This window comes from Telmatherina bonti (genome assembly GCF_933228915.1).
Source record: "Telmatherina bonti genome assembly, chromosome: 1".
Classification (NCBI taxonomy): Eukaryota; Metazoa; Chordata; class Actinopteri; order Atheriniformes; family Telmatherinidae; genus Telmatherina; species Telmatherina bonti.
In genome coordinates this window covers 42,887,284-42,911,110 of record NC_136619.1, presented here as the reverse complement: position 1 = coordinate 42,911,110, position 23,827 = coordinate 42,887,284, and the positions used below count along the sequence as shown (strand labels likewise).

At 40.4% G+C, this 23,827-nt stretch overlaps 1 protein-coding gene across 1 annotated transcript; it reads left to right on the top strand.

Annotated features, from left to right (window-relative positions):
* Positions 1–4,624: 4,624 nt before the first annotated feature.
* gabarapl2 (GABA(A) receptor-associated protein like 2) lies at positions 4,625–9,067 on the top strand. Its single transcript, XM_079245116.1, has 4 exons — positions 4,625–4,862; positions 6,816–6,871; positions 6,946–7,118; positions 8,622–9,067. The coding sequence occupies exons 1-4, from the start codon at positions 4,829–4,831 to the stop codon at positions 8,710–8,712; spliced, it is 354 nt and encodes a 117-aa protein (XP_079101242.1). The 5' UTR covers positions 4,625–4,828; the 3' UTR covers positions 8,713–9,067.
* Positions 9,068–23,827: the final 14,760 nt, after the last annotated feature.

The following is a 23,827-nucleotide window of genomic DNA, read 5'->3' as shown; positions in this document are numbered from 1 at the left end:
ACTGAAGATCACTGAAGTTTTGCTGCCACCTAAAGGTGTAAAATAACCTTACGTGGGACATGATTCGTCCCAGTCTGACCCGGTTTTCCCTCCAACCTTCCAGAAAACCAGAACCAGAGTCTGCACTAGGGGGTCCAGGTTCATGACATCACTGTTAAATTCAATCACCTAAGCTGTTTTCATTTCATTATTACTTTTTATTTGTTCACTTCTTCAGTGAATAGTTTGATATTTACTTCAGTGAAAAAAGTTTCCTTCTTCTGGAATATAAATATATAATGAAGACAACAGACAGATGGATTTGAGTCTGTTTAACATTTAAAGACCCAACACATGAAAAAAGATTAAATCCAGTTGTTTTAAAATGAGTTTTTTATCCCGAAAAAAAATCTTTTTTCGGGATATTTACCATCTATCACCATGTTGTGTCAAAAAGTTTGCTGTGAGATCTTCTGCTTTCTGGTGTTCATGAAGGGGCAGAAGACAAGGATCAGGTTGTCTACCATGAAGTGATGCCAAATGTCTCAGAAACTGGATCTATCACCACACTGGGTTCTTCTGGTGTAATCTGGTATAAACTGGTTAACTCTGGTGTAATCTGGTTAAATCTGGTGTAATCTGGTTTAATATGGAGTAAACTGGTTTAATCTGGTGTTATATGTCTTAATCTGCTGTAATCAGGTTTTAAATGTTTTAATCTGGTGTAATACGGTTTCAACTGCTTTAATCTGGCGTAATCTGGTGTCATCTGAATTCAACTAGTTTAATCTGGTTTCATCTGGTGTAATCTGGTTTAATTTTAAGTAATCAGGTGCAATCTGGTTTCATCTGGTGTAATCTAATTTAAACTGGTTTAATCTGGTGTTTTCTAGTTTAAACTTGTTTAATCTGTTGTAATGTAGTTGAATCTGGTGATATCTGGTTTCATCTAGATTAATTTAGTTTAAACTGGTTTATTCTGATGTAATCTGGTTTAAACTGGTTCAATCTGGTGTAATATGTCTTGGGGTAATCGGGTTTAAATGGTTAAATCAGGTGTAATCTGGTTGAATCTGTTGTAATCTGAATTAATCTACTTTAATCTGGTTTAAACAGGGTTAATCTAGTGTAATCTGGTTTAATTTGGTTTAATCTGGTTTAAACTGGTGTAATCTGGTTTAGTCTGGTGTAATCTGGTTAAAACTGGTTCAATCTGGTGTAATCTGGTTTAAACTGTCTTAATCTTGTGTAATCTGTTTTAATCAGGTGTAATCTGGTTAAAATTGGATCAGTCTGGTGTAATCTGATTTAAACTTGGATAAAAAAAATAACTTACTTCAGTGTGATCTCCTCCTTGGGTGTTACCTTTGCAGTTTTCCAGATGGGAGGAATTGAACCTGTCTTCATAGACAGTTAGTGGACATACAAGTACACCAAATCCAAGGATTGTGGTCCAGGAGTCCTGCACGCCAGTGAGAAAGTTTGCCTGACTTCAGCCTGCGCTGCACAGGAATATGTCACCACATGAGCATAAAACATGGCGGGAGCCACGCAACTGTGCAGCTAGCACTCACCAACTGCAGCATGTGGACCGACCTTCATTTATGACAGAACTTGGTCCTGATTGGTTGAAGCTCTCACTGACTTCATTTTTCAAGACAACAAATTATTATGAGTAAATGCAACCACAAACTGTGTGTGCCTTTTCAAATTCTATGATGGTGGGTGCAGGAAAATGAAACGACGCGGTTAGTGGAATCCCCCTTAAAGAGATCCCATCACTACGGCACTGGCAGACAGTTACCAGCCAGGTCCATGGTTTCTACGGTTGTTTGAATATAAAATCTGACTATGGTGAAGCTGAATTATTCCACCAGGAAGTCAGAAAAGAAAGAAGAAGAAAGAGGAGAAGGGAAAGAAAAACTTGACCGTACATTTAACTACCTCCGCCACGAGGTTATGTTTTTACCAGCGTTTATCTGTTTGTCTTTAAGATAACTCAAAAGGTTATGGATGAAATTCTCAGGAGTTGTTGGAAATGTGAAAAGGAAGAACTGATTAAATTTAGGTGGTGATCCGGATCACCGTTTGGATTCAGAATTTTTTTTTTAAGATTTCTTTAACATTGTGCTTGGCAGAAGTTTGTGCTCTCCAAGTGCTTTTCTAGTTTGTCTTGTTCAAATAATGTGGTTTAAATTATGCTAATTATGCTAGCTACGCATGCTAGTTAGCATGGCTGCTGGGCAGTGTCTGTAACATACATGTAGACACACAATGGATCCCGCTTCATATGTCAACTACTTTATTGATCTGGGAATTACCTTCGACAGTAAAGATGGACAAATGTAATATGTTAGTCTAAATAGATAACTTGGGTTTCTCACTGTAGCACTGGAAGCTAAAGTAATGCCACCCAGGTTCATTCCAAAACTGGAAAATTTAGTTCTGAGTTTTTCAGATCCAAAGAGAATTACTTCAGTCTTGTCTGAGTTTAAGAGGAGAAAATTTCTAGACATCCAAGTCTTTATGTCTATGAGACAATTTTGTAGCCTATCGGGCTGATTTGTTTCATCTGGTTTAAAGGATAAGTATATCTGAGTATCATCTGCATAACAATCGAAGTTTATTCCATGCTGTCTAATAATTTTGCCTAAAGGGAGCATATATAGCGTGAAGAGTACTGGTCCAAGTACAGAACCTTGAGGAACTCCATGACTTACTGTAGTTTGTGAGGAGGACTTGTCATTTACATGAACAAACTGAAATCTATCAGATAAATATGATTTAAACCAGCTTAACGCTGTACCTGTAATTCCAATCACCTGTTCTAGTCTTTGTAACAGAATGTTACAGAATATAAATGTTACAGAATATAAAGAGGTGGAAGTTCCTCCACCCCTGCTCGGATCTCACTCGTAGCCCACCAAGCCTGTGCCCTTGCCGGAGCTGGCTTATTCTCACCTCCCTTCTGTTTGATCCACCTTGGCCCATAGTTGGCCGTCGTACCCTTCTACCGAACCTTTCCATGCAGATTCAGATAACTGACAAAAATTTAGAAAATTCATCAATGTGCTGCACAGTGTCTTGGATCTCTGTAGATCATTACAAATATAACTTTAAACGTGGAGTATGTAAGATTTTCAAAATTTTCAAAATAAATTAACTAAAGAAATAACTACAATCATAATTAGATCGTTTTTTTTAAACATGTAGGTTCCAGTCTGTCCATATTTGATGTGTTATTAAATTACAAGTTTAATTAATGACAAAGACCCTTCTTAAATGTTTGCCTACCAGTAAAAATAAGAGTGCTTTTTGTCATTTGTCAATAATTAAACTTGTAATTTAATAACACATCAAATATGGACAGACTGGAACCTACATGTTCATCTAATCATGATGGCAGTTATTTTATTAGTTCATTTATTTTGAAAATATTGAAAATCTTACATTCCACCTTTAAATTCACCACTTAGGGGTGAGCTGCACGGATGCATAGTGGTTAGCACTGTGGCCTCACAGCGAGAAGGTCGCTGGTTTGATTCTTGGCTGGGGCAAAGTTTGGCTAGTGGCCTTTTTGTGTGGAGTCTGCATGTTCTCCCCGTGTATGAGTGGGTTCTCTCTGGGTTCTCCAGCTTCCTCCCATTATCCAAAGACATGCATTTTAGTTTGATTTGGTCCTCTAAATTGTCCGTAGGAGTGAGTGGTTGTTTGTCTCTGTGTGTCCCTGTGGTGGACTGGTGAGCTGTCCAGGGTGTACCCTGCCTTTCACCCAAAGCCAGCTGGGATAGGCTCCAGCTTCCCCACGCCCCTGAATTGGATTAAGCTGTTAGGAAATGAATAAAGTTCACCACTTGAAATTAAACTAAGAATATTAAGAAATAAGATAAAGAAACCTTTGATAGTCCATTGTTGGAAAATACAGGTCTAGAAGTAGAAACATACAGGTCATATAAAAAAGAATATACAGAAAAAAAATATTTACAGTACATAATTTGACAGGTTTTCAAAAGAAATAAAATGTCTTTTAACTGGAACAAATATTTTAATAAGTAAATAACTAAAATGAGGATTTACTGCCTCAATAAAATGTCACGTCAGACCTCCTCAGCAGCAACACTCGGCACATCTTCAGCATGTTGGCCAGATAGCAGCATTATGGGCTACTTTATGACATACATGCATCATTAACATGTATGTCTCCTGTCTCAGCAGGTCTCCCTGGCCTGGAGTAGCAGTTCCTGTTGTCTGTTGTCTTTCTGTCCTCTTCCCCCCACACAGCAGAGGCAGATGGCTGCCTGTCCTTGAGCCGGGTTCTGCCGGAGGTTTCCTTCCTGTTAAAAGGGAGTTTTTTCCTTCCCACTGTCGCCAGTCCCATCCTGAGCAAGCACGCTCAGGATAGGAGATTGAGTTGGACCTCCAACTCAGTCTGTTGTTTTCCTTATATAGGCTGTTATGAATTGGCTTTTAATATGTTTTCTTCCCTGTCTGTAAAGCGTCTCGAGATGGCATTGCCGTGATTTGACGCTACATAAATAAAGTTGAATTGAATTGAATTGAATTGAATTAAATATGCCGACGTCATGACGTCACCCTGCGCTGTTTGCGGAGTGGTACGCACTGCGCTGACGTCACGAGGGGCGGAGCTTCGCAGGCTTGACGGTGAAGAAGAGGTTCGCGGTTTGTTGTTGTTGTTGTTTTGCTGAAGTTCTGGAACCGTTGTGTCCTCTTGTCCCACCCTGAAGACCCGGAAGCTCGCGCACGTCCTCACGCACCAGGTCCAGTAACTAAAACCTGCATTCCGCCTGAAAGCTGCTGCTTGGAGCCGAAACAATCCAAAACGGCCACCATGAAATGGATGTTCAAAGAGGAGCACTCCTTGGGTAAGGAGGGGGGGTTCCGTCCAGCCGGTTCGGGCTCGGTTCGGCCTGCCCTGCAGGCTTTGTTTGGGTTAAAATGGCGCCTCGTGGCAGAAGCAGCGAAGCTCCATGGTTTTTCCTCCCGTGTCCGGAGACGCGCTGTGGGCCCTGGCCCGCTCGCGCAGATGTCAACAGGAGGCCCGAGGGGCGTCGCGCGCAGGAGGGAGGCCTCCTCCCTGCTTGTTCAGCTGCAGTTCCTCCATCACATGCTGGTGTTTATTAATGCTTTGTGTCACGTCTGACCAGTAAACATCGTCTTCTTACTGGTTTATACTGGACCTCTTCAGATCCGGCAGGTGGACCTGATCAGCTAATTTTCCAGGAAATCTGATAAAACTGATGTAAATGTGTGATCCAGTCTCCACATCGGTCCCTAAAAGGCAGAACTTCTTCTCCAGAACATCCTGGAAGCGTCAGAAAGAGGACCCGTCCCGCTAAAGGGTCCAGGCTGCAACCGGTAAACAGGAAGCTAGCAACTAGCTGAGCAGTTAGCCTAGCAGCTAGCCTAGCAGTTTGCCAAGCAGCTAGCTGTTCAGCTAGTCGAGCAGCTAGCCAAGCAGTTAGCCTATCAGCAAGCCAAGCAGCTAAACTAGCAGCTAGCCTAGCTGCTAACTGTGCCACAGGCAACAACAAGTTTACCTGTCTGCTTCCACCTGGGCAGCAGTTGTCATAGCAACACCACCCCAGAGATTCTTGTTTACATAAAAGAGGATTTTTTTAGGGCTGGAACGTACGGGAGAATAATTTTTTTTTATCAGACGCAGATTTCCGACTTGACGCAACGGGTCGACATCACAGCAGGACACCGTGATGCTTCTGGAAACAGGACCTTTTTTTTTTTTTTTTTTAACGTTAGGACCCAAACATAAGAGGGACGACGTTATCGAGGACGAAGTTTCTCCTTAAATAATAATTGAGTTGATTGCACGTAAAGCAGACCGCCTCCAGCGACCCCGCCCTGCAGCCAACGAAGCTTCTCTGAGACGACGGATCTTTCAGAGGAAACCAGAGACCTGACAGAGCGAGATCTTCATACCGGGACGTCTCTTCCTAACCAGGATCTGGATCAGTGGTGTATCAACTGGTCCAACCAGTGATTCCTATCAGCACGCGTTCAGATAAAAGGGGCGGAGCTTGCAGCCTCTGACCAATGGTGAACATGGAGAAATGCTAGAGAGGCTTGGTCACCACAGAGGATAAACGTTCAGAAACACGAAGCGTTTATGAAGAATAAAACCACATCATCACGCCTTCGAGATGCTCCTCCTGTTTTCTTTCCCGTTTACGACGTTGTCAGATGTCCGTCGCTGTGGAGGGCGGTGTCTGCTGAAAGACTACGAAATAAAATAAAATAAAAAGTGAGAAATCCGACAGACGGTGGTTTTTATTTCCTGTTTTAACAGTTTAAGCTTGAAAATGTTAGAAAAGTTTTCTGTAAATAAAATGAGATTGAGACAAAGTGATGAAGACCTGCAACTTTTCCACTAAATGGAGAATTTGTATTTTTTGTGACAGTTTCCAGTCAGTGTGCTTTAGTTCATTTTTATTATTGGTTTTTACTTTCTATTTGTCCAGTTTGTTTTATTTTAATTCCGTATTCCTTGTATGACTTTTATTATGTTGTTTATTTGCATTTAAACTGTTTTATTCTGTTTATTTTGGCCGATTGTTTACAGCACTTTGTTTCGACTCTGGTTGTTTTAAAGGGCTTTATTGATAAAGTTGAGTTGAGATTATTTATCCAGTGATTGATTTATTAAATGCTTAGATGTTCTTGTGCATTAAAGCGGCATCCTGATCATCTCGGATCGATCTTCAAGGCAGGAGGTCGTCCGTCAGTCCGACTGCTGTTCTCTGACTTCTCGAAGCTAAATAAAACAGCTGATTAACACAGATTGTTCCTTTTTTACGCTGCAGAACATCGATGCATAGAGTCCGCCAAAATCCGCAGCAAGTACCCTGACCGGGTCCCGGTGAGTGGCCGCCGTTCTTTGTCCGTACATGTTGGCGATGCCGCTCGTTTCTAATGGGATGCGTTTGTTGACAGGTGATCGTGGAGAAGGTGTCCGGATCGCAGATAGTGGACATCGACAAGAGGAAGTACCTGGTTCCTTCAGACATCACCGTGGCTCAGTTCATGTGGATCATTAGGAAACGCATCCAGCTGCCATCAGAGAAGGCCATCTTCCTGTTCGTGGACAAGACGGTGCCGCAGTCCAGGTCTGGGTCTGCACACCCTGAACTTTGTTTTCATCTTGGTGTTTGATCAGGATGTTAGCCACGGTGTTAGCAAGGACAAGCTAGCATTAGCTGCAAAGCACTTCAGCATTCAAAAAAGCTGTCAAAACCTGAATTAGCAAAAAAAGACCTGGTTAACGATACCCTAAAATCAGCCTGAACAAAACATTAGCTGCTACGCTAATGCTAAAAATCATGATGCTAGCTTTGTTATTAATTTAAACAATATTTTATTGAGTCCTTGTTTTGCAACTTTCACATTTCCATAGGTTATCTTTAAATAAGGTGACCAGTGTCGAGCTGGTTAGCTTCCTTCTTTAAACCAAAGTGATGTTAGCGACAATGTTAAACTAAAGGGGGGCTGTGAGCATCATTGTGGATGATTGACATCGAGCGAACTCCGAGCTTTCTGTAGCCAAGAGCTAACTGAGCTAACCTGGAGATAACAGGAGCTAACCAGTTAACGGAAGTAAGCGGGCTAAAGCTAAGTCACACTGTTAACCGGCTAAAAACCGCGGTTGTTCTATATTCTTCTGACTTGAAGCGGGAGATCAGGTACCTGTAAATCAAAAGGACACGCCCCTAAATATTCTGAACTTCAAGATTTAATTACTTTTAAACGGGCAAGTTAGAAAAAAATTCACTCCCCCCACAATTGTCATGAAGGTAAACCTGACCTGTTAAACCTAAGATGTTTTTGTACCAGGCGGTAAACATGTAAATTTCTGCTGTAAACAAGTTTATTCCTGCCGTAAACGTGTTTATTTCTGCTGTAAACATGTTTATTCCTGCTGTGAAGTTGGTCTTTTTAACATGGGAGTCTATGGGGATTTGCTCTGTTTTGCAGCCCCTAGTGGATGAAGGGGGAACTGCAGTTTTATGCACTTCCGTATAGGCTTTACTTTTTACCGCCAGAGGTTGCTGCTTTGCACGCATTCAATTTATTTCTGGTCTTAGAGTGCCATCTAGTGGCGATTTAATGGAGCACTTTTCATTTTATGTGCCGCTCATAGAGCATTGATGAACTTATTGAGGTTATGGTGTAGAACTGGGTTTTTATTATGAATTAGCTGTGTTATATTTATTCATTAGTGTTTATTTCTTCGTACTTACTCTTTAATCTGTAGAAAAAGTTTAGTTATTGAGAAGATTATGTTTTTTACAACGGTGCAAGTAAAGAAATTGTAGGAAATCTGAAATGTTTCACAGTAGCATTTATACGGTTACTCTATAATTACTATGGCAGTGAGTGTCATCGCTACACTTTAGTCGTGAACACACTGTTACTGTAACGCTGAAACACACATTTCTTCATTCCACCAAGTTTCTTTTAGACACAAAGTGCGCAGAAAAGGACTGCGGCAACTTTCAGGCCGGCTTTGTGTGTCAGTAAGCTTTATAGATAAGACCACTGATTGTTCTGTGAATGCTAATTGGCTGAACCTGTGCCGACTCTTTGGTGATAACGGCGTGTCTCTGTTCCAGCATCACCATGGGCCAGCTCTACGACAAGGAGAAGGATGAGGACGGCTTTTTATATGTAGCCTACAGTGGCGAGAACACCTTTGGTTTTTAGAGACGGTCCTGCTGACAACCGCCCACATCCAATCACAGCCCTCCCCTGGCCTCTGCAGATGGCGATGGGAAACCCCACAGAGAGGCAGGAGGACACACACCTGGTGGCGGCATAGATTCAGTGTGTTCACATTTGAACTTCGTTTGATGTCGTGATTTGAGCATTTTTTCAATGTGAAGTGTAAGTTTTGCTTTTAGTTGTGCTTTTTATCAATATTTTATTTAATTGAAGAGAATTTTAATGTAATTATTGAAGGTAAGGTAGCTGGATGACCGAACCAATAAAAGATTAAACTAAACCTCCTTTTTGTTTTGATTTAAAGTGACATGAAAACACATCCAGATAAAACAATGCAGGTTGGACAGCTGCAGAAAACTTCATTATTAAGCAAATGTTTGAATAAACTTGTGTTTGAAAGTAAAAATGGAGAGAATCTGAAGGGATCTGTACACATGGGGATGTGCATAACTGCTACTTTATAGATGCTAGTTCCAGGGTTGTGTTTAGCATCATTAGCATCTGTTAGCATGTGTTGTCAAATGATGAGCCGTTGTAGGATAAGTCCTAAACAGGACTGCCAAAGAACTACCCTGCATGAATAAAGGCTGTTAGATCCTCTAATGGGGCTTTTGGACCAAAGAACCGGTGCTGGTGCCAGAGCCAGTGCTAAGATGGTTCAGCTCCGGTGTTGGCAAAGAACCGGTTTTGGTTTCGACCGAAAGAGTGGTCGGTGCTGCGTCATCGCCGGCCGGTCACCAAGAACAGAATTCAGGATCTGGGTTTCTTTTGGGTCGTTCGTTGTTGTTGCGTCCAGCTTCTTTTCCTGGTCTCCAGAAATATTCTGTAAAGTTAAACCAATGCATTGCAATATTATCATTATTACTGCATTACTCCATCACTATAATTGATTGTTGTAATCTCATAGATTATGACATAGAATGAAGACATATTGCATAACTGACTAGTTCTATTATTATTGATATAATTGTTCCTATCGTTAGGGGTCCGAGCTATACGAAGTATGGTTGTTATTATTTTATTATTGGTATTATTCCTGCATTACTCCATCACTATAATTAATTAGATTATGACATATTAAGGATAATATTTTTATACAGGTATTACTGATATATGTGGTTGTTATTGTATTGCTAATGGGTTAGTATTGTTGTTACTCGGGCTGTGACGATATGCTTTTGTCCCAATTTGATTAGATTCCAAATTTTTGGGTGCTGATTTGAATTAAATTGCGATTCTCACAATTTTTTGACATTGCCGATTTTCAGAGACTAAAAACAAAAAAAAGTCAAACTTTTTTTTGCTCGTCATTTTTCTTGATTTCAATCAGGAAAAAACAGACCATTAGTCTGCTCGTTTAATGCCCAATAACACAAGTAAAAAGATCATTAAAAAAATAAAAAATGACAAAAAAAAAAATCGCTCCATCCTTTCCTCTAAATTTACCAGTCGATCTACGTTCCTACCCTCACCTATGGTCATGAGCTGTGGGTCGTGACCGAAAGAAGGAGATCTCGTATACAGGCGGCTGAAATGGGTTTCCTCCGCAGGGTGGCCGGGCTCACCCTTAGAGATAGGGTGAGGAGCTCGGTCATCCGGGAGGAGATCAGAGTAGAGCCGCTGCTCCTCCACATCGAGAGGAACCAGTTGAGGTGGCTCGGGCATCTGGTCAGGATGCCTCCTGGACCTCCCTGGTGAGGTGTTCCAGGCACGTCCCTCTGGGAGGAGACCCCGGGGAAGACCCAGGACACGCTGGAGGGATTACATCTCTCGGCTGGCCTGGGAACGCCTCGGGATCCCCCCCGCAGAGTTGGCAAATGTGGCTGAGGAGAGGGAAGTCTGGGCTTCCCTGCTTAGGCTGCTGCCCCCGCGACCCGACCCCGGATAAGCGGCAGAAGATGGATGGATGGACAAAAAGTTCACAATTGATTTTTTCTATTTATTCGAAATAGAAAAAATCTTTCTTTTTTTTTTACAAAAAACATTATTTTAAATTGTGAAGCAAAAAATACCGATATTCGATTTTTTGGTTCGATTTATTTCACCCCGAGTTGTTATTGATATATCTCTTTATCACTGGGGTGGGATTATATACAAGCTTATGCTTCCACCCACTCCACCCATTTTTTTAAGACTTGTCATTATGTTCAAATGAACTTTCTAAACCAAAAAAAAGCAAACATAAAAAAAAAAACTTAACACTGGACCTGAAACAGCTCCGAACCAACACTGGAACCAGCTCGGTCGAAAAGCCCCTTAAGAGGAGCCGGAGCTTTGTTCTTGTTGTCAAGACTCTGAAAATGACATCATTTTGTTCTAGAGAAGACCTTGAATGCTACAGCCTAACCACCTCATGATGAATGTAAAACAACAAACGTCACCCGGTTAAACTAGGTCTGCTTCACATGCTGAGAGACCAGTGAGCTACTGGAACACAAACTAGACGACACTGGACATGAGGCGCGAACAAGGCATTGTTTGTATTGAAATGCTGCTACCCTAGTAACCCTACTGAGAGGGGTCACATGGATACTTTGATACCCGCCGTCTATACTGATCATTAACATCTGCAACAGCAGCTGCTACCACAGTTGGAGATTGAGGAGAATACAACACGTTAATGTTTTGGCAAGGGGAAGGAAGATGCCAGGTCAGACGGGGGAGTTATCATCATATCTCCCCAGAGATTCTGTACCAAACCCCAGTGACAATAGAGATGGATGAGAGAGTAACTAACCTGCCAGCGACGCCCACTAGTGAGAATTAGTGATGTACCACCTGGAAGCAACCGATCCCTACTGCGACTATCACCAAAACCAATGAGCTGATACAGAACAGCAACAGTCATCCTGGAGATGCTTGGCTGATGTAACGTCGATATGAAGGGCAAGAAGAACGCTCCATGGAAGAGGTTGGAAGCCAAGATCTGGGCAACTAGGAGGTATGTTAGCCATCTAAGAAGCCAACGTCACTGCATGATTGCCTGAACCAACTCCTGAGGGATGGGACTCACCCAGAATGGCTGACCAAGAGACCGACAGTCCTGATACTGAAAGACCCCCACAAGGGATCAGTCCCATCCAACTACCGGCCAGTAACCTGCCTCTCCACAACATGGAAGCTCCTGGCGGGCACATGGATCAATCCATGGTGGAGACACAGAAAGGTATTGGCAAAGGAACCAGAGGAGCCAAACACCAGCTGCTGGTTGAAAGGTTAAACCTGACACACTGAATACAGACTCAATTTAATGAGAATCTACCAAATATTTTTTAATAGATTTTTGCCTCTGTTTGTAAAACTTTATCTCAACAAATAAGTCCACCAGGTGGTGCTAAATATAGATCTTTTCTTTAAAACAATTCCCCCAGCTCTTTCTATCTCACAGCTGCCTGAAGTAGTAAAGTAGAAGTAACTAATATAATAAATAAGATTAAATGTTCATCCACAGCTGGTGCTGACGGAATTTGTAGTAAAAGTCATGGTGAATGCAATAGCTGAGCCACTTGCACATAAAATTAATCTATCACTAGAGCTTGATGTTGTCCAAAACAAAAATGACAAAAATAAGTAAGTAGGTAGGTAAAGGTTTATTTATATGGTGCGTTTCAATATAAAAATCACAAGTGACCACACAAAGATCTGCAACTGTGTGCAGAGAGGTGGACCAAGGCGGTGGAGCCGGGCAAGATGGCGGCGACACCACAAGCCTTTTGAAACGTCTCTGGGAAAAACTAGACTCCAACGATGTATATCGCTAACAAAAAAAGCCAAACATCTGTGCAGTGTGTACTTAAGGTATTTAAGCTATACTGAACCATAACTGGACTACTTGATAACATTCTAAACAAAATAAAAAACTTTTAGTGAAGAGCGCGAAAGAGGACCCGTGCCACTCCGTGTTGCTAATGCTATCAACAAAACCTTTTTAAAAAAACAATATGAGCAACTTCTTGAAGAAGGCAGACACACAGAAAGATCGCCTAAAACTCCATTAAGCAAGAAAGGTGAGCATAATTACGCCAACATGGATACTTCAAAGCCACCAGAAACTGAGGGGGAACTAATACCTCTACCTGATACTCCCATCAAAAGCCCTGCTGCAAAGAAGGTTAGCTTGTCTGAACCGGAGCCATCCTTGTTCGAGCAACAGAAAACCATCCTGAAAGCGGTAAATGATAGAGCTGACGACTTAGCTCTGATGATAAACAGCAATGCCACTGACATTAAAGAAATAAAGAATTCGCTGGAGTTCGCATTTGAAGAAATCAACGATGTCAAGGCTGAAAGCAAAATGCTGAAAGAAATCTGTGAAAAACAACAAAAAGAGCTAATCGCAATAAAGGAAAGGCTGTGTGATGCAGAACGCTACAAAAGAAGACGGTGTCTACGGCTGTACGGTGTTTCTGAAGTGGATGGTGAGGATGTAAAGAGGAGAGTGACTGAGATATGCGAGAACGTTGCACCGGAGCTGGGTACGAAAGTAGCGGAGGGAATCGATGTAGTGCACAGATTGGGCCGAGGAGACGACACTTCTACAGCCAGGGGAATTATCATTCTCTTTGCCTACCGCACTGTGAGGGATGTCATCTGGAGACAAGCCAAGAACAACCCCTTCCTACGAGAAAACAAGCTCCGCTTCAGTGAGGATCTGACTAAAGAAGAGAGAGACGCCAGAGCGGCGCTTTGGCCCATTGTTGAAAAAGCACGTAAAGATGGTTTGAAGGCTTACTTTATGGGTGCAAAAGCCTGCGTGGACGGCAAGGAAATTCATCCTAACTGCTCACTATGAAACGAAAAGACAAGTGTTGATGATGTAGCTACACTTTAAGCTCAATACTTAATTACTATGAGTAATTTTGAAATATTTAAAGGCTTAATTTTATGTTAAAGGTAGACATCTTAGATGTCTACCTTTAACATACATCTTAGGTAGACTCTTAGTTTTGTGCAACAGTTTGCATTTCAGAGTGGGTCAAATTGTGTTTATTCATTACAAAGTCAATGGTTTACAATTTACCAGTCTTCAACATTATATGGGAGTCATTTTAACAGCTGACGTTTTTCAGAGGACTTCTTTCATCGTAAAATAAGTCAATCTTTTTTTTCTTTCTTTTCTGGAGTTATCACTGTTATCTATTAATGCTAGGGGTCTGCGGAATATTGTGAAAAGAAAAGCTCTTTTTCTGTTTTCTAAGGAGGCAAAGGTGGACTTTATATTTTTTCAAGAGACTCATTCTTGTTCTGAGGACAATCAGTTCTGGAAGAACCAATGGGGAAGAGACTTGTGGCTTTCGCATGGATCAAAAAAATCTGCAGGAGTTGCTATTTTAAGTGACAATTTTAAAGGGAAAATTTTGGAAAAATCATTTGATGAAAAGGGTCACTGGGTTTTTTTAATGGTAGAATTACATTCACATAACTTTCTGATAGGTAATATCTACGGATATAATTCGGAATCTTTAAACAATTTATTAATTACTGCAATAGAGGATAATATTAATCCACTCATACTCAAATATCCATCAGCCAAAATAATTCTTGGAGGAGATTTTAATATGGTGTGGTCACAGCAATTAAGACAGATACCCCCCAAGACCTAGAAATTATGAGAACAATTTGATTGATTTTTGTAATCGAACAAATTTAGTAGATATTTGGAGGCAACGTAACCCTACTGAACAACAATATACTTGGAGCAACAAAAATGTTACCTTATCATCTAGAATAGACTTCTGGTTAATCTGAAGAGATATGGAGGGGCTGGTAACTGAAGTATTGATTAGCCCTGCCATTATGACCGATCATAGATCTATTCTTCTTAAAACAAATTTAGCAGCCCAAGACAACAAAAGAAATTTTACAAACTGGAAACTCAATAACTCTCTCTTATCACATAATGACTTTATAAAGTCAGTCAAAGAACTGTTTGAACAATACTGGAATTATGCAAATGCTGATAAAAATTATGGAAAACACTGGGAACTTCTGAAGAATGAAATTAGAAAATATGCTCTACGTTTCGGGAAAGAATTGGCTCGAAAGAAAAGAGCTAAGATTGAGCACTTAAAAAGTATATCGGATATGACTTTAAAATTAACAAATGATATCGAATTAAATAAACTTCAACATGAATTAGATGAATTGTATACCGAGAGAACCAAGGGAGCCTTTGTACGATCAAGAGTAAAGTGGATAGAAGAAGGGGGAAGAAATAGTAAATACTTTTTCAATCTAGAAAAGAGAAATGCAGTGTCAAATTTATTATCTAAATTAAAAATAGGTGATCTATTAACTGAAGATGCTGAAATAATTTCAAAGTTCGTTAGTAATTTCTGGGCAAATCTTTATAAAGAAGACACCTTTCATGACAGCTCTTCTATACTTAACAATTTGGAAAATGTAAAAAAAGTAAACGATAAAAAAGTGACGATATTAAAAAAGAATGTGATGAAACTTTATCAATTGATGAAATAAAATGGGCTATTAAGAACCTTAAACGTAACAAGTCGCCGGGCAATGATGGTCTCACATCTGAATTCTATCAAAAGTTTTCTGTTGAAATCTCTAAATTTTTACTCGCAGTGTACAATGAGTCCATACTTAAGGAAGAATTACCTCACTCAATGAAGCAAGGTCTGATTACCCGATCCCCAAACCCAAAAAGGATCTACTTCTTATTAACAATTGGCGTGGAATTACTCTTTTAAATAACAATTATAAAATTCTTGCAGCTATTATGACTAAAAGATTAAAAAGAGGGTTAAATGAAATTATTCATGAATCTCAAAGTGGTTTTATGCCAGGAAGGCATATTTCCAATAATACCAGACTTGTGTTAGATTTAATAGATTATAATGAATTAATCCCAGATGATCCCCTAATACTTTTTCTCGACTTTCAAAAGGCATTTGACACTGTCAGTCATAAGTTCATCTTTGATGTTCTTTCTTTTTTTGAATTTGGAAACTTTTTTTTATAAGTGCTATTAAAACATTGTACAAAGATAACAATAGTTCTGTAAAACTCCTTCATGGTACATCGTCAAGGTTTAACATAGATAAAGGAGTAAGGCAAGGTTGCCTCTCCTTACATCTTTTTACTGGTTGCTCAAGTGTTAAATTATTTAGTGTCTCAAAGCCTGATTAAATTAATTAATCTTCTTGGAAAAGAACTCATAATAACACAGCTCGCAGATGATACCACAATATTTCTGAAAAATGCTGATGAAGTTCCCATAGCTTCATCCACTTTGTCATTAATTTCCAAAGCCTCAGGATTAAAGTTAAATCTTAAAAAATGTGAAATTCTATCTATAAGAACAATCAACCGCACTGAAATCTGTAGCATTCCAGTGAAAGACTCAGTTACTTATCTTGGCATTAATATCAGTCCTAACCATAAAAAGAGAGAACGTGATCATCTTGCTCCTATTGAAGATGCTATAAAAAAGAAATTTAACTGTTGGCTGGTAAGAGATTTATTAATATATGGAAGAGTCTTACTAAGTAAAGCAGAAGGAATGTCGAGAGCCTCTTATGCCTTCAGTTCTTTATATGTCTCCAAATCTACATGTTCACAACTAGATAAAAACCTTTTCAAATTTATACGGAAAAACAAACCTCACAAAGTGAAGAAAATGGTTCTGACCAATCCTCTAGCTGAAGGAGGACTAAATCTGGTCACATTTGATGTTTTTAATCAAATGATAAAAATTAATTGGATCAAAAGATACTTAAAAATGCTAACAGTTTATGGAACACCATCCCTAATTATCTTTTCCAGAAAGTAGGCGGCCTTAATTTTCTTTTGAAATGTCCCTTTTCAATAGGAAAACTACCAATCAAACTTGCTAATTTTCATCACCAAGCTTTATTATGCTGGCAGCTTCTTTACAAACACAATTACTCTCCTCACCACTGTATACTATGGAACAACTTATATATTTCACACAGAAATAGGACTTTGTAGGAAAACTGGTTTGTGAATAATGTAAACACTGTAAAACAACTCTTAAATGACAATGGTGAGTTTTATAGCTATGAGGCGTTCTTAGACACTTACCCTTTTGAGGTCTCCAGGCAAGAATTTCATACAGTGATCAATTCAATACCTTACAATATAAAAATTCTTGCTGGTAACATTCAGAGTACCACACTCTCAACTTTGGAGAGCTCTATCTCTATAAATGGTTTGGATTTACTGAATAAAAAATGCTTGAATAATTTTATTAGAAGTGGTCTGGAGTATATCTCAGCTCCAGCTTGTAAATTTAGATCAATTTGTCTGAATAAAAAACAATGGAACACAATCTTTGTAATGCCTCGTAGATATATACTCACAAATAAGATTAAAGAGCTTCTTTTTAAGATTAGCCATAGATACTATCCTGTTAAGGCAAATGTATGTCGTTTTATACCAGGCATAAGTAACAGATGTACTTTTTGTGATCGTGAAAGAGAAACTGTCGAGCATATATTTGTTGACTGTTTTCACACCACTTCATTTTGTTTCCAGTTTGAAAGATATATCTCAAGGATACTTAAAAAAGAAACCATATTAAAAAAAAAAAAAAAAAAAAAAATAGATATTCTCTTTTACTTTTACAACCCTAATTTCTCAGTTGATGAAATATATATCATCAATTTGATTTGTATACTAGCAAAATTCTTTATTCATAAGATGATCTGGCTAAAGAAATTACCCTCCTTCTATATATTCGAAATTACAGATCTCCAAAGTTACATAAAAACTATTGAAAAATTAAATCAAATGAATAAAAAAGTGATAAAAACATTACAAATTTTAGAAAAATACTAATTCATTACCCCATCTTAGCAGACCCCTTGTGTTTACTTTTATTTTTATCTATGTTTTTTGAATGTCAGTTGAAATGTATATTTCTAAAATGTTACATGTTAAACATATGTTGAAATAAAATAAAAAAGGTGGACCAAGGCGCAGAGAGGTAAGTGAGAGAGGCGCAGGTAAGTGATGCGGCAGTGACGTAAATTTTGCGAGACGGCAGATTTAGTCAAGGCGCGTTAAAACAAATATTCATTTTACATCATATTCTTGCCAATATAATCTTAAAACTGTTTCTGGAAGCAAACAATTAAAAAGTCTTGTTTAAGGTAAACTCTGGAGCAAAGCGAGGAGGATCTCACCAGCTTGTCGGAGTTTATTGACGAGTGTTTCAACCGCATCGTCATGGGCAAGACAAGCCAAACACCGACTCCGTCTGCGCCCAGATCCACTTCAACCTCCAAGAGAAGCCGGAAAGAAGACTCACCCGGAGCGATGTCCTCTAACGGGGACGACACCTCGGACATCCTGATGTCCATTGACAAAAATCTCTCCAGCTTCGACGCTCGTCTGGGCCTGTCGGAAGTTCTCCACCGGGAGTTTCAGTCGCTGCGGGAGTCGCTGGAATTCAGCCAACAGCAGGTGGAGTCTCTGGCCGCAGAGAACGCCAGCCTCAGGGAGACGGTGACTTCTCTCAACGAGGGAATGACTCGACTCACAGAGGAAAATAAAAAAATAAAGGAAACGGTGATCGATCTCCAGGCGCGCAGCATGAGGGACAACCTGGTCTTCGCAACAAGAAGAGGATCCAGAGCAAACAATCAGATCCTTTATCCAAACCAAGCTGAAGCTACCCGAAGACGCGGTGAGGAACATCTCATTTCACCGAGTTCATCGCTTAGGTGGGAAAAGACCGGACAGCCGCAGACCCAGACCGATTGTAGCCAAGTTCGTGAGCTACAAGCAGAAAGAGCAGGTGAGGGATCGAGGTCCGGAACTCCGCGGGACCGATTTTAGTGTAAATAATCAGTTTCCCAAAGAGATTCTGGAGAGACGCAGGGTCCTGTTTCCCATCCGGAAGAAGCTCAGAGACGAAGGATCCCGTGCAGTCATCGCGGTGGACAAATTGTTCGTCAATGGACAGCTTTACCGTGACAAAAATACCACCCCCTGGCTCTACTAACCTCAGGTAATATCTATCACTCATACAGCTAATCATTGTTAAATTTACATGTTAATCTGCTATAAGCACATTAATTATGGTCATCCAGAACTGTACATTTACTGCCAGTCTTTGTAAATTTGCTGTTGTTGTTGCTTTCGTTTTGTTCTGTTTTTGTTTTTTGGCCTTTTTTTTCCTCTTCTCCCCCCCCCCCCCCCCCCCTTTAGGGCTTTTGTTTTTGCTCTTTTGTTTGTGCTATTTCTTTTTATGTGTAGTTGTAGTTGTTTGCTTTTCTCACTCCTTTCCTTTCTAGCTGCTCTTTCATTCTATTATGCCATACCAACAATAATAGGTAGGGTACGCACGTACATCCACATGACACAGACACTAAATGTCATGCACATAACACACCTACAACACAGAGCACGTTTAATCACATCAACACTCACCCCCAACTCTCACACACACTCTAAGCATGTGGACAGACATATAGGAACATTGTACACACAGATGAATTTATATACGCACACAATCTACACGCAGCATGCATGCATTAATGTGGGCTTGCACACACACAAACACACACATACTTTTATAGAAACACTTCAGTAGCTTGAGCATGACCACCCTGAGGTTTGTTACGTGGAATATACGAGGAGCTGGTTCCAGGGAGAAGAGGTTGAAGGTGTTTAGCAGATTGAATGATCTACAGGCAGACATTGTCCTGCTACAGGAGACTCATTTATTAAAAACAACAGCTAACGTACTCTCTACACCTCAGTTCCCTCACGTGTACTCGGCCTGCTTCAACTCAAGACAAAGAGGAGTAGCCATTCTGATAAACAGGAAAATTCATTTTACTGCTCATTATATAATTTTAGACCCAGATGGAAGATCCACAATAATGACATTATCTATCCTAAACATGAAGTTATGCATCGCAAATATTTATGGCCCAAACACTGATGACCCCTCCTTTTTTCACTCCTTCTTCTCCTTACTATATGATCACCTTGATAATACACTTATCATTGGGGGCGACCTCAACATGACCTTAAACTCTGGGATGGACAAGGGGGGCGGAGCAGGGAAACATAGGGTCTGGCAGTCAGCAAGAGTTGTTAAACAATATATGGAGGATTTTGGTCTTTGTGATGTCTGGCGCTCACAACACCTCACTGCTAGAGAGTACACCTACTTTTCATCTGTCCACCACTCATACTCCAGAATAGACTACTTCCTCATTAACAGCTCTATGATGAACAATATCTCAGAAACTAAAATCCATTCCATCACTATCAGTGATCACGCACCAGTATCATTTACCCTAATGAATAAGAAAACTAAACCATCTTATAGCAAATGGAGATTTAATACATCATTACTCAAAGATCTGCGATGGACTGGCGAGCTGTCCAGGGTGTACCCTGCCTGTCGCCCAAAGCCAGCTGGGATAGGCTCCAGCTTCCCCGCAACCCTGAATTGGAATTAGTGGTTCGGAAAATGAATGAATGAATGAATGAATTACTTAAAGATCCTGATTTTATCAGTTACTTCAAACGGGAGTGGTCTTTGTATATAGAAAACAATGACATACCAGGAACATCAGCTTGTGTTCTTTGGGAGGCAGGAAAAGCAGTCATGAGAGGGAAAATAATTTCATTTTCATCACATAAGAAAAAGAAGGAGAGTTCAAAAATATCTGAACTAGAGCTTAAAATAAAATCACTAGAAGATGCCTACAAGGCTTCTCCAGAAGAGCAAGTGCTGAATCACATAAGAAAGGCTAAACTAGAGCTGAATGAAATAATTAACCAAAAAACCCAGTTTTTGCTACAAAGACTTCGCTTAGAGAATTTTGAACATAGCAACAAATCTGGAAGATTTCTCGCAAATCAATTAAAAGCAAACGAGGAGAAAACAACCATCTCCTCTGTTAAAGATTCAAGAGGAAATATCCTTCATGACCTTGATGGAATAAATGACACGTTTAGGGATTTCTATAAAACATTATATTCCTCAGAAACAGATCCATCAGACAACAGCATTGAGGAATTTCTCAGCTACCGCAATCTTCCAAAGTTACAACAGGATCAGGAAATGGTTTTGGACGCACCCATTTCAGTAGGGGAACTACATGAAGCTTTAAAACACATGCCCAGCAATAAAGCTCCAGGACCAGACGCTTTTCCAGTTGAATATTATAAAGAATTTTGGTCTATACTAGCACCCACTTTTTATAAAATGGTTTCAGAAATTAAGGAAAAAGGCCAAATATCTCAAAACATGAATTTGGCTAGTATTACAGTAATACTAAAACCAGGAAAAGACCCCAAACTCCCATCTAGTTATCGTCCAATATCACTAATGAACGCAGATCTTAAAATAATCAGTAAAGTGCTTGCTACAAGACTAGACAAAATAACCCCACTTATCATACATCCTGATCAAACAGGATTTATCAAGGGACGACATTCCACCACTAATACGCGCAGACTAATAAATCTAATTGATTATGCCACCATACATAACCTGGAAACTACAATAATCTCTCTAGATGCTGAAAAAGCATTTGACAGGGTGAACTGGAAATTCTTATTTGCAACATTAAGAAAATTCGGGTTTGGCTCATCGTTTATCGACTGGATAAAGATACTGTATAGCAATCCAAATGCATGCGTCAGGACAAATGATCAAACTTCTCACAGCTTCAGATTGCAGAGAGGCACCAGACAAGGCTGTCCACTCTCCCCCTCACTTTTTGCAATCTTTATTGAACCCTTAGCAGCTAGCATTAGACAAAACAAAGACATTAAAGGCATTAACTGTAGAAATATGGAGCATAAGACCAGTCTTTATGCTGATGATGTATTACTTTTCCTTCAAAATTCACAATCATCCATCTGTCAGACAATCGCACTCATCAATAAATTCTCATCAATTTCTGAATATTCCATTAATTGGTCTAAAACCACCGTTCTACCCATCAACTGTTCCTTCCATAATACTCCTGACACTGCTTTACAGTCAGGAGATATTAGATACTTGGGAATAAACATCTCACCCAGACTGTCAGACCTTATAAAGCTAAATTATGTCCCTCTACTAAAAACAATTGAGGACGATCTCACACGGTGGAAATCTTTACCCATATCACTAATGGGAAGAGTTGCAACTATAAAAATGATGATTCTACCTAAAATCAATTATCTGTTTTCAATGATCCCCATTAAACCTCCCTCCACCTGGTTTAAATCGCTGGACTCTAATGTTACTAGATTTCTCTGGAAAGACAAACCACCACGGATTAGTCTAAAAACACTCCAGAAGACTAAAGATAGCGGTGGCTTAGACTTGCCTAATTTCCAAAATTACTTTATAAGCAATAGACTACAATACATCTCTAAATGGCTTAAACCTAGCTATCTAGATGAACCATGGCTTAATATAGAAGAAGCTATGTGTGAGGATATGGCAATTTCAGACCTGCCATTTATCAGCACAGCTGTCAAACGCCAAAAATGCTTTAAAAGCATTAATATCAGCTCCTCACTAATGGCCTGGTGGGAATTTCTTAAACTAACCAAATCCTTGCTTATTCCATGCAAACTTACACCTATTTGGAACAATCCCGACATCCAGCAAAACCGGAAAATGATAAACTTCCCTCAGTGGAAGAATAAAGGAATAAAACAGTTAGAACATTTAATAGAAAATGGGAACTTTCTCCCTTTTGATATAATTACTTCACGATATGAAATCAGCAGCACAAAATTCTTAGAATACCACCAACTTAAATCTATTATAGGTAAGAAATACACCCCTGATCAATTAAACTTGCAGCTACCTATCAGGGCTGCAGAATTCTTAAATCTCAATGCCCCGAAACTGTTATCCAAAATATATAGATTACTATCAAAGCTAGACGATTCCATATGTCTCCCAACTTCTAAATGGGAAGCAGACTTATCCAGTAACTTTGACCAAAATGAATGGTCACAAATCTGTTCAGATACATTTACAATGACTAAGAATTCAAACATGCAACTAATACAATTTAAAATTCTGCATAGAACTCATTATACAGGACACAGGATGTTCAGGATGGGTCTGTCACAACCAAACATCTGTCCACACTGCAATGGCAACACGACTGACAGCTACTACCATGCTTTGTGGTCTTGCCCACCTGTCCAGGAATTCTGGTTTCAGGTATGTAAAGATCTGTCAAATTGCTTCAAATGTAACATCCCTACAAACCCCAAACTGGGCCTACTGGGTCACTTGGGTGAAACTAACAGAATTTAATTCTGCAAACTTAATCCTCACCAGTTTATGTATCGCAAAGAAAACTATCCTTCTAAACTGGAAAAGCAAACAAAGTCTGTGTATCCAGCAGTTCAGAAATCTCTTATTAGATCACATCAGTATAGAGATGATGTCTGCCTCCTCAAGAGATCAGTCAGCTGAACTTTATTCCCTCTGGTCCCCTGTGATCAGCTCCATCACTTAGTATGGGGGGAGAATGTTACCTTATTGTGCTCGGGGTTGGTGGCCGGTTGGGGTTCTCTGGGGGCTGTGGGTCTGTGGTGGGCTCCTGGGGGGGGATTTTGACTGCTCCACTGCTGGGGTTGCTAGGTTTCTAGCCCTACTGTGGACCTGGATGGGCCAGCGGCTGGAGTTGCCACGCGGCGGCGGGGCGAGGTCGCTGGCGGGTGATGTGTTGGCGGGCTTGCGCTGGTGCCCCCCCCCACTCCCCAAGTCCCAGGCGACTTGGGGAGTGGGGGGGTGTTTGATAGTGTGGATGGGATGTGTGTGTGTGTGTGGAGGAGTGTGTGTAGGGGGTGTGTGTTGAGGACTGGTGGCGGTAAATATGTGTGTGGGTAGGGAAGTGTGATGATGCGTGTGTGGGGGGGTAGTGGCGGTGGTGCATGTATACGTGTGTGTGTGTGTGTGGGGGGGGGGGGGGGGGGGCGATGGGGCAGGGGTGTATGTATGGGGGAGTGGGTGGTGCATGTGTGTGGTGGGTTGGTGGATAAGTGTAGATGTGATGGATGGGGGTGGGGGAGATTTGGATGTGACGGGGGGGTCAGGAGGATGGTTTTGAGGGTGGGCTGAATGTGTGGCTGG

Excerpts from the sequence above, each read along its gene's own strand:
- gabarapl2 (XM_079245116.1), top strand. The coding sequence starts at position 4,829 with ATGAAATGGATGTTCAAAGAGGAGCACTCCTTGG. Across the intron at positions 4,863-6,815 it reads CAAAGAGGAGCACTCCTTGG|AACATCGATGCATAGAGTCC; the intron begins GTAAGGAGGGGG and ends TTTACGCTGCAG. Across the intron at positions 6,872-6,945 it reads AGTACCCTGACCGGGTCCCG|GTGATCGTGGAGAAGGTGTC; the intron begins GTGAGTGGCCGC and ends GTTTGTTGACAG.